Source organism: Lutra lutra, chromosome 11, assembly GCF_902655055.1.
Source record: "Lutra lutra chromosome 11, mLutLut1.2, whole genome shotgun sequence".
Lineage (NCBI taxonomy): Eukaryota > Metazoa > Chordata > Mammalia > Carnivora > Mustelidae > Lutra > Lutra lutra.
Genome location: NC_062288.1, coordinates 81,704,212 through 81,716,432, shown reverse-complemented (window position 1 = coordinate 81,716,432; position 12,221 = coordinate 81,704,212). Strand labels below are relative to the sequence as shown.

Below are 12,221 nucleotides of genomic sequence, written 5' to 3'. Positions count from 1 at the left end.
CAAAGGTTCATTCTCTGACTACAGTTGAATTAAGCTCAAATTCAATACAATATAGTAGAAAGCAGCCAATAATTTAGAATTTTAAAAGTATATCTAAATACCCACAAATGAAAAAAACAGATCACAAATGGAACTTGGGAAATTCAAAAATTGAGTCAAAACCCATAGATGCAGCTGAATCTGTGTTCAGAGGAAATTTATAGCTTTAAACTTATTTGTTAGTAAAGAAGAAAGACTGTTCTATCACAATAAATTGAAAATGTAACAACAAATTAAAGCCAAAGAAAGTAGAAGGAAGGAAATAGGAGGTAAAAACAAATGAATTATTAACAAACACAAGAGGGAGAATCAGAGTAAAAAATTGATTCTTTGAAGATTCAAAACTGATATATTCCTGGTAAAACTGATCAAGAAAATAGAGAAACAAATAGCCAAATACAGGTGTTTCAGTATTTAAAAGTCACAAGATATTACAGATGACTTCACTTTAATATATTTTATGTATTAACTAAAACAGATAAAGCCCTTGGGTAACCAAGAGATTTTTTTTTAGATTATTTATTTATCTAAATAAATTATTTGAGAGAGAGAGAGAGAGGGAGCATGAGCAGGAGGAGGGACAGAGGAGGAAGGAGAGGAAAGAGAGAATCTCAAGCAGACTCTGGGCTGAGCACAGAGCCTGATGTGGAGCTAGATCCCATGACCCTGAGATCATGACCCTAGTTAGACCCTAGAGTAGGATGCTCAGCTGACTGAGCCACCCAAGCACCCCCCCAAAAGAGATGGTTTATAATCCATTGGTGATGGCACTGGCTTTAGACTTTATCGACTGTAATGGGTGAAAAAATAGAGTATGTGAATGTAGATTTCAGTTTAAGTTTTTGTCCTGTTCTGGTTTTTTGTTCTAGACTTGTTACCTATCCAATGATTGCTATGTCCTCTTTGCCTGCATTAAGACCTTCATTTCTTTATGTGTTCTTGTTACTGAGTTTCCAATTTTGCTTTAATTAAGAAATAAAAAAATAATAAACATTTGTTTATATGGGACAGGTGGTGTGATGGAAGCTGGAGGAGCTATTACAAACGAGATCTAATTTATGCACTAAGGTGCTCAAATTCCAGTTGGAGTAAAAGTGGGAGCTTCAGGAAATCAGAGAAGGATTTAGGAGGTGATGCCTGACCTGAGCTCTAAGGGACAAAAAAGAAGAGTAAAAAGAGTGAGTATAGGACAGAACATCCAGGCAAATTAAATGTGTTCAGAGGCCCACGGGTGAAAGCAAATCTCAAGGTCTGGAGACACAAGCACTTGCAGGCAAAGCTTACTTTAGATGCATATCTTACAACAGCTTTCCTCCTCTCTAATATGCTTATTAAATATTTAATTTTGATTTATTGTGGAGCTGCAAGTGAGGACTCTGGTCTTTATAGCTAGTTGGCTTCCTTTAGCCTGTGTTCTCTTTAACATTCGTGATTTTTTTTTTTCTTGTGGCATATGGTGAAGGAGACAGATTTACATATTTCTTTTCTGCAAAAAGTCATTTTCTTTTTTGAGTCGAAACTGAAAATATTACATAATGGCATCTCCTATTTAAGTACAGTAAAAATGCTGTTTCTTTATCCTTGATGCCTCCACTTTGAAGCTACTCAAGTTTAAATACTTAAAAGTGAGTATCACTTGGAGTGCACAAGAATTCGGGCCTCTTATCTTCCTCTCCAGACAGATGTCTTTATTAATTTGCAGTTTATACATTCAAATTTGCAGTTTATACATTTTTAATTCAAAAAGCTCTTGACTCTTTTATGGGACAAACAGGAGACCACAAATATGAATCAGTCCTCTATATCGAGGACTGACATCCCATGGCTTTGCAGTCCTCACACTGTCTTCTCTATCTCCAGGAGTGAGTTGTACTTAGAGTGCCCAGGCAAGTTAGCTAATGCACAAAGTAAATGTGGTTTTAGAGTATTTGCAATTTACAAAAAAAAACTGTCAAATATTTTAAAAACTTATAAAAAAGCAAAACCCATCATTTTGATAAGTTTTACTGCTTCATTAAAAACACTAGAGTCCAAAAATGGAATTCTGTCATTGCTCTAATTAAAATATGATTATTTCTACCTACGTTGACAAGTGGGCAACATTTATGTTATGCCTTTCCTGTAATTTAATTGATCTTTCAAATCTTTCTATAGAGGCTTTGGGTTGCTAGTCAGAAAAATTACTGTGAAACTTATGTTGCCCTGCCAAATATAAGACCTTGCAGGTGACCTATTGACATGACAGAGATTGACAGTACTATATAGCTCATATGTAAAAGAGTACGAATGAAGGGAAAATCTGCCTGTTTTTTTTGTACCACCTTTTGTTAGAACATGGGGTCTGCTAGATTTTCATTATGGGGAACCTCTTTGTCATTGCTTGTCATCCTGTGACAGAGTAATTCAGTCTGTAATCAAATAAGCCTGGAAGTCATTTTTATTTATGTATAACATGGTAAAATATGGCTGTCTTGGAGGATAAGAGAATGAAACAACACAAACTTTAGCTGGTGGTTTTTAAGAAATCTGTTCTTGCATGTGTGCCATCTTTTATCTTATTGTTACATTCAGATAATTTCTACTGTCTTGCCTACCAGCAGAAAATTCTTCTGCCTTCGTCCTTAGTCAGCTGCCTCTCTCTTCAAATCAGCTGTGTTTCGTGACTTCTTATTTCCCGCCATAAATGCCTCTAGGGAAAAATATGCACAGCCAAAAATGAATCCAAGACCTGCAAAAGAAAAAAATTGCATGATTTCTCAGAACTGTCCTTTGTTTTTCTATCAGTTTTATCACTGACCTTTTGTTATCTTATCAAAGAGACATGAAGTTTTCAACTTGATAATTAAAAACACCAGTTATGCTTATTATTAAACTTCCTTTTGGGTAGTACTAGTAGCCTGTGACTACTTGAAAGAAAAAAAAAATTTGGCCAAAAATCATGCCATCAAAACAAATCAAGTTAAATGTCAATTAAATGAGTCTAAGAACAATTTTTCCTTTTGGAAAGAATAGTCTACTTCATTTCCTGTCTGTAAATGCAAAAAGTAAATGTTTAACAATATTTACCAAGAAATAAAAATAGGAAAATATTCCGGGCAAGCCCATAGATTTTCCCATACAAGAGATTCTGTAACATTTTTGAACACTGACATTTCTTTTCTAACATAAGTGAAAGTTTTTGCATACAAATTCAGTAAGATTCCTCTTATTCTGTCACTGAGAATGCACATGATCAGAAAATACAATAGTGCGATGGCTCATTTGGCTCTAGCTAAGCATTAGTTTCTGCTCTTAGAAGAAGGAGATGCCCTTCCTTGGATTACAGAAAGATGTGTGAAAGGAAATTAAAGGGGGGAAAGTCATCTACAGAGTCCTGCTTAGGCAATATGCTACTGAGCTCTGGTATCTTCTAGAACCCAGTCACTTCCTAGAATACCTAGCATGTGTTCAAGTCAAACACCGGTCAGAAACTTCAGATGCTCAGAGACACCTGCAAAAAAGAAACTCTGCACAGAAAGTCTGAGATCTCCAAGGTTGCAATCAGCCTGATTTGAGAAAGATTGGCAAATCCTTCACAGGTTTCCTCTTATCATGGCTGCATGCTAAAATGCTAAATAGGAAAACTGGGCTGTCAGTTGCCTGTATTTGTCTGCCAGAACCTTGAAATTAGGTCATGGCCACCAGGGAAAATTCCTTCTCCAATGGCAGGCTGTATGAACACGTTAACAAACCCAGACAGGAGGAAACACCTACTGAAATATGCTAACTGAGGGCAATGAGATACACTATTAAAATGACATCAACTTCTGATTGCAAGATCCATTTCAAATACGGAAACAAGGAACATGGCTCTAAATGTCACACCTTGCTTTCCATCCTGTCCTTGAAAGAAAACAAAGAAGAACAAAACTTCTTCCCAGGTTTCCAGCTGTTTCATCAAACAACTTGAATTTTAACTTTCTAAGTATAAAATTTATTTTAATGAGCATGCCTCCTGACAGTTTTATTAAAGTATTCTAAATTTTAGGATTCCACTTTTATGCAAGGGTGACAAACCTGAGAGATCATTTCTAAACCTACTTCTACCCACAAGACAGCATAATTATTTTATTTGAATTATAAACACTTATGAAAAAAGCTCGAAATACTCCTAATATTTGGATGCACTATTAATTCATAAACAGTTACATAATAGTCATTTAGATTATGTATAAGAAGGGGTAGCAACAGTAGCCATGACAGTTAAAAATGACCTTTGCCTATGCACAGCAGTACAACCATCTATCATGGATGGGGGGCACTTTGGCTCAGTTAAGGGTCTTTGCATCCATCAGAGGTGAGAAACTATTAAATACATAGGTATTATTTTTTAAAATATTTTATTTATTTATTTGACAGACAAGAGATCACAAGTAGGAAGAGAGGCAGGCAGAGAGCTTCCTGCTAAGCTGAGAACTCGATGCGGGGCTTGATCCCAGGGTCCTGGGATCATGATCTGAGCTGAAGGCAGAGGCTTTAACCCACTGAGCCACCCAGATGCCCCAAATACATAGGTATTTAAATGATTAGGACTTTAAATTGTAAACTTGAAAATTGTCATAATGAATATGTCAAAGCATAAGATTCTGATTGAGGCTGTTCGTGACCAAAGTTTCATAATTTGACATATTTCAGTTAGAGAAGGCCAAGATTTACAGGACTTTAGCAACAACCTAAACTTAATTATTCTGAATCCTAGCCCACTATGCAATTTTATTGGAATAACAGCAAAGTAGCTCTTGATAGTTAAAAAAAAAAAAAAAAAAAAAGCTTTTAGAGTCTCCGGGATTAGTAATATAGAGTCTGAAAAATAAAACACTTTAAAGTTCAGTTTTACTCATTGTTTATCAGTGACTCAGAAAAGAACACATAATCAGATTACATGGGAAACAATTGATCTACAGACTGATGTCTGAAAGCTGGGACCAACTCTCAGCCTGAAAAGAATTTCCAAACTTCTCCAAATGGATTTTTCATTTTATTATTCTTTAGATTTTTCCTGTTAAAAAATTGATAAATGTCAACCATGGTGTTTTCATATTCTCCCAAGCCCTCTTCACTGGATCGGAAGGCAGACAGTGGGAGTTACCATATTTGCACTGGGATACTTAAATTTAAAGATGTTATCTACATTTCTAATATTTACATATTGTGTTTATTAAAAAAAAAAAGCCTACTGTGAATCTCTCCACCTTCTGGTGTATGCAGTTTTTAATGAGGTGGTTTTGAAGCTTCTCCTTATTATTTTTCCTCCCCTGAGCACACCTTTTAAGAGTTCCAGTCTCACACAAGTAACCACTACCTGGGTATCTTCACCAGTATTCTTGCTTCGACCTAAAATGTATCAGATCTGCACATCTTCTTGTGTTTCCTATCAGTGGAATGAGTGGTACAAAGATATAATAGAAAGGGACTATTAATCAAAGATGCTCAACAAACTAACAATGGAGCATTCTAAAAAGTGGAACTCATTTCCCTTGCCTCTTCCTGGGAAGCAGAATGTTATTTTCTTGCTGAAAGGTGCAGTGATTTTTTACTATTGAGCATCATCCCACACATACAAATGGCAAACCTAACCCACTTGACCCAGTCTATTCTTAGCCATTAGGTTGAACTGGAGGGAAATGTGACATTAATAAAGATCAGAGTACATGGAAATTGATGTCAAGAGGGCATCCAATCAGTAGTAGGTTGTAGGACCATGAAATCTGGTATTAACTTATTAGCTCTTATAAGGTTGGAATGAAAGAAATCACTAGCCATATAATACTTTATTCTTACAGACGGGTATATTTGGTGGAATGAAAGAATGTTGAAATTGTCAGCAAAGAATACAATTTTGATCACTTACTGATTTATTTCTTTGGAATAAAAAGAGGGAGAACACTGCTTATTAAACTTTTCCTTTCCCGTGTTACCAAATAAATTATTATACAGGGCTTTGACATTAAAAAAAAAAAAAAACCCTAAGAACACTGTAGAGTTCTTTATTTTTGAAGCATTCAAAATTAAGTTCTTGGAGTTGAAATTACCAAATAAGTACCAGAGTCGACCTCCTTCTACAATCATGGTAAAGAGTATATTTGTAAAAGTAAGATAGCAGTGCTAGAACTATTCAGTCTCAAGACCCCTTCATACTTTCGAAAAATATGAGAATCTCAAAGAGGTTTGTTTACAAGTGTTATATAGACCTATATTTACTATATTAGAAATTAAAACTTATACTTTTACAAACCTCCTTAATTTCTGGTTTTATAGAAAATAAGTAGATCCTTGTATCCACTTTTGTATTTCATCTGCTGCAGTATCACATGTCATGCAGTCTCTGGGAACTTCTGAGAGAAGGAATGAAAAGCAGAAAATGCCTTATTATTATTATGAAAAGAGTTTTGACTTCATAGTCCTCACTAAAGTTTCTCAGGGATCCCTGGACCACATTTTGATAACTTCTAGAGTAAAATGCTCAATTAGATAAATATCTCCATGTTTTCAAGTATAATTACTATTTCTTAATTAGTAAAGCATTTTAAACATGTTGAATCATTCAGAATGCTATACAATAAACATTGTAGTAAATATCAACAGATTGCTAGATTTCCTGCATATTAAAGTATAATAGTCCCCTAACCAAAACCACTCCATTTTGTCCCTCCTCAGTGACAAAGCTGTGAGGACTTCCTTTAAAATTTCCAATTGTCTTAGACTCCTACAGAATCATAGTTGGAAATTAAATATTTATTTAAAAATACATGGCAAATTGGTGCCATCAGTTATATAACATTTTTAAAAATGGATTTTAGCTATCATAATACCATCTCTGTACCACTGAAAAACTGTGTATGAAAAAGATATTAATTTGGCGTTTGGGCAATGAGCCAAACACAGATGTATTTTGAAAAGCCTACACTAATTCCGTAGTTCAAAGGGGTCAGTGGTGCCTTTGTTAGAAACCACTTAAGTAAAAGATCCATAAGATATACAGCAGAACATAGACACACACACACAAATATACATACAATGATACACATGTGTATGCATATATAATCTTTAATATCAATTTAAAATTTTGAAACTGCCTCAGAATGAAACTTGCCATTATGAGGCAATTAAATGGGGTATAAATCCTTTGGAAGAAGAGATGACAAGGTAGTATCACCAATTCACAATCTGTGAATCCATAAACTCAATGATCTTTCCAACCCTGGTGGCCTCTCTTCATATCTCACTAGAGAATTTATCAAAGAGCTAAAGAAAAAAACATTAATAAGATACATGGTTGGTGTAGGAAAGTGCCAAAACAGCACAGACAGACAATGAAAGCCTAACTGTAGTTCACACCCCAACATAGAAAAATAATTAATGGAGACTCTCTTGCTTGGAAAAAGTTTAGTTTCTTTTTGTCAATTTGATAGGAAGTCATAAGAATCATCTTGTCATTCCTGTTCCTGGATTATAGATCCAAATCCTTTCTCTGTGATTGGCAAATACTACTTCTAAACATATTGCTTTCTGGTTTTACATTTAACTACTACAAAAAAAGGAATACAAAAGAAAGTCCTAATAATATCCATAAAGTTATAACCAAACATGACCCATGGACAATAAGCAAATAAACAAGTAAATAAAGAAACTGCAAAATATATTAAGAGCTCCAGGAAAAATACAGGACACTGTGAGAGACAATAATAAGATGAGAGGCACCTACTTACTTTTTTTTTTAAACACTGAGAAATTTTCTACCATTCTCTTTTGAGAAGTTTCTTATTGAATTACAATTAACATGCAGTGTTATCTTAGTATCAGGTATACAATATATGAGCCAACAATTCTATACATTACTCCGTGCTTATCATTATAAATAAATTCTTAATCCACTTCACCTATTTCACCCATCCCCCACCCAACCTTCCCTCTGGTAACCACCAGTTTGTTCTTTGCATTTAAGGATCTATTTTTTGGTCTCCTTTTTATTTTGTTAGCTTGTTTTATTTCTTAAATTCCACATATAAGGGAAATCATATGGTATTTGTCTTGCTCTGACTTATTTCACTTAGCATTATATCCCCTAGGTCCATCCATGTTGTTGCAAATGGCAAGTCTCATTTTTAATAGCTGTGTAATATTCCACTGTGGATGTGCGTGTATATATACACATATATTTACCACATCTTCTTTATCCATTCATCTATAGAAGGACACAGGCTGCTTCCGTATTTTGGCTATTGTAAATAATGCTGCAATAAACATAGGGGTGCATGTATATTTTGAAAATAGCTTTTTCGTTTTCTTTGGGTAAATACCCAATAGTGGAATGATTGAATCATATGATAATTCTATTTTTAATCTTTTGAGGAACCTCCATACTTATCTTCTACAGTGACTGCAACAGCTCACATTCCCACCAACAGTGCAGGAGGGTTCATTTTTCTCTCCCACCTCCTCTCTCTTTCTCTCTTTTTCTCTGTATACATGTATATGTATATGCATATGTTCTACATATATTTCTAGATATATATAAACATACATAAAACTTACACATTATTATCTTAGTTACTGGCTACACACTAAATTTATTGTGTCCCCTCAGACTCTTAAACCGAACCCCCAACTCCCAGCATGATAACATTGGGAGATGGTGACTTTGGAGGTAATTAGGTTTAAATGAGGTCATGAGGCTGGGGCCCTCACAACAGCACTATAAGGAGAAAGGGACACTGGAGTGCTCTCTGCCTGTGAGGACACAGAGAGGAAGCAGCCATCTGCAGCCAGGACGAAGGCCCTCACCAGATTCTGATTGTTACTGATACTCTGTCCTTGGACTTCCAGCGTCCAGAACTGTGAGAAAATAAATTTCAGTTTTTAAGCCACTAAATCTAATGTATTATGTTATGGTAGCCTAAGCAGATTAATACATTATTCATATTTCCACTTTCTTATGAACTTTTGAGATGAAGTCCCAGAGATGATAACCCCTCACCACTAAATATGTCAGTGTGCATCTCCTGAGGAAAAAAGGATTTTCTTTTCTTTTTTTTTTTTTTTTAAAGATTTTATTTATTCATTTTACAGACAGAGATCACAAGTAGGCAGAGAGGCAGGCAGAGAGAGAGAGGAGGAAGCAGGCTCCCTGCTGAGCAGAGAGCCCGACGTGGGGTTCGATCCTAGGACCCTGGGACCATGACCCGAGCCGAAGGCAGCGGCTTTAACCCACTGAGCCACCCAGGCGCCCCAAAGGATTTTCTTTTAATCACAGCATAGTTTCAAATTTCAGGAAATTCACCACTGATACAACATTATAATCTAACATACAGTTCTTAAGAAAATCTTGCCAATTTTCTCAGTCACATACTTTATAGAAATTTTCTCTTTTCAACCCAGGAACATGCATTAGATTCAGTGGCATTGTATTTTTAGTTTCCTTTAATGTGGAATTCCTTAGCTCTTTTTGTCTTTTATGACATTAAGATGTTTGAAGAGACAGTCGTCAGTTTGTGTTTTTCTGGTTGTTCCATCATGATTAGATTTGGATTATGAATTTTTAAAGGAATATTACATAAGAGATATTATGTCTCTCTTGGTGCATCATGTCAGAAGGCACCTTGTAATATTTTCTCCCATTTTGATCATTTGCTTAAAGGCATTTTGCCCAGATTATTTTGTTGTGATTTTCCCTTTTAATTTCCCTTTAACTACTAAATATCCTTTAGGGAGAATCTTTGAGACTATATAAAAAAATCTGTTGCCTAACCAAGTCTCATTAGATTTTTTTTTTAGCATCCATTGATGATTATTGCTTAAATCAATTATTACTATGAAGGTTTCAGGATAGTGTTTTTTTCTAACTGTATCATTACTTCTCCATTTATGTTTCACATTCCTCTGAAAAGAGCATTCTTCTCTATTTACTTTGGAGTTCAAATTGTGGGGCTACTTTGGGCTGAGGAAACAGAAGAGGTTTATATCAGAAGGTGATGATGCCTCTATGAACTGAAGGGTGAACATAATCCAGGAAAGATCATTGTGGATATGGAGAGCTGAAAGTGTGAATATTCTTTGCTGCCCAAAGTTTTGCAATAGAGCTCTAATTAAATCACCTGTAAATTAAACACCTCAGAGAAAAGCAGTAGACATCAAAAATTTTATTTAAACAGCTAATTAATTGAAAGCAAACCAAATTTTCTGTGATCACAGTTTGAGTCCAATATGCCCAAGACAATCCTAATTTATGTCTATTTTCTTGGCATTGTAATAAATCGAAGCCCCCTTTCCCTACCCTAAGTCCCAGTTTGGGTGATAAGTCTTATGATTTCCCTTGACCAGAAACTCTAAGAAATAAACAAATCATGATAAGTCTTCCCAGGGAGAAGACTTGTTTGTGCCATCAACACACAAATTCATAATCCAAAACACATTTAACTGAATGCTTTTCTCTTTCAGGTTTTGGAAACTGAATAGTTCCCTTCCCATTTAGTCGTTGATTGCATCATCTGCTAATTCCTACAACAAAGAAGTGTATTTTAACTCAACTGAAATTTTTGTTATTACATTTTACATCCATCCCCTTATCTCGGTGGATAAAGATGGCCACTGCACTATATACAAGATTCGTTTATGTGTGTGAATTCTCTAATAGCCATAATCTGATTTCTTGGTAGCCGGGGCGGGGGAGGTAACTACATTGAAAAATAGGGTGAGAGAACCAATGCAATACAGTAGAAAAGAACAAACTAGGAGATAATGTTAAAATGCTTTAGACAGCTATAAACCTGGGATGGGTTACTTTACTGAGTTAGCAACTGCATTGGCACAACTGTAATTTAACCTTTTTTTTTTTTTTTTTTTTTTACTTTCCTTTGATATTAGGAATGGCTGAATGAACAAGGCCATTTGAATGGCCTCTACATCTTTGGTAAAATTATGACTGAAGGTACTTTCTTTATATGAAGACTGTGACATCTCTCTTAGACATCAGAATCAGCAAAAATGTTAGCCCTCTTAGTAAGTTATCATGCTTTCTTTTATTATCTAATGAGATTACTATAACATAATGTTGCTTCTCTTTTAAAGTAGCTACCATAAAATTTGGAGGAAAGTTTTGGTTTCAATTACAGAGGCTTTTCCAAGTCAGTGTTTTTGAATATTACTCTCTTCCTTCCTCTCCTTCTTACACAACCTATTATTCATCATTTGTCCCTGGATATTGTATCTGTTGTTAAAATCCTTACTGTAAATAACCAGCTTTGTGACAACGTGGATGGACCTAGAGGGTATTATGCTAAGTGAAATAAGTCAGACTGAGAAGGACAAATACCATATGATTTCACTCATATGTAGAATCTAAAAAACAAAACAAATGAAAAAACAAAAAGCAGAATCAGACTGATAAATGCAGAGAAAAAATGATGGTTGCCAGAGGGATGGGAGTGGGGACATGGGCAAGATGGGTGAAGGGGAGTGGGAGATAAAGACTTCCAGTCATAGAATGAACAAGTTATGGGACTAAAAGGTACAGCGTAGGGAAGAGTCAATGGTGTTGTAATAGTGATGCATGGTGACAGATGGTAGCTACACTTGTGGGGAGCATAGGGTAACATATAGAAAAGTTGAATTGCTATATTGTATACCTGAAAATAATGTAACACTGTGTGTCAACTATACTAAAAAAACAAACAAACAAACAAACAAAACTTTAAAAAAATTCAGGTATGTGAACGTTAAATGAAAAATTAATTTTAAGTAATGCTTTTTCAGAGACAAGACACAAATGCCACAGAAATTCAGTTAAGTACTTTATAACATTTAGAAATATACATATACATATGCATATATGTGTCTATACATATATAACATGTACATACATATTAATACACATATATGTAAATAAAGAAATACATGATGTTTTGCAATCTAGTGAAAACTCTTATGCACTAACTAGCCACTACTGGGCGGAACTTGTACAATGACAAACATCCTAGATGAGACTCCCCACTACTTTGTACATTGTCACCATGAGGAAATAAGCATATAACAGTTGTTTTATCTATTGAGGACACTTAAACCATGCAGAGACTTAATGACCTATGCCAGAGGTCAGTACACAAAATAATTCCATGTAAATGCACACTGATGAGGTAGAAACTGTG

General features: G+C 35.0%; 1 protein-coding gene across 1 annotated transcript in view; it reads right to left on the bottom strand.

Moving 5' to 3' along the window:
- Positions 1-2,224: 2,224 nt before the first annotated feature.
- LOC125080849 (uncharacterized) overlaps positions 2,225-12,221 on the bottom strand; it is a 117,858-nt gene continuing 107,861 nt past the window's right edge. The window contains exon 7 of the mRNA XM_047694995.1: positions 2,225-2,767. Within this exon, the coding sequence (XP_047550951.1) occupies positions 2,707-2,767 (61 nt within the window). The 3' untranslated portion in view covers positions 2,225-2,706. The remainder of the gene's footprint in view (positions 2,768-12,221) is intronic.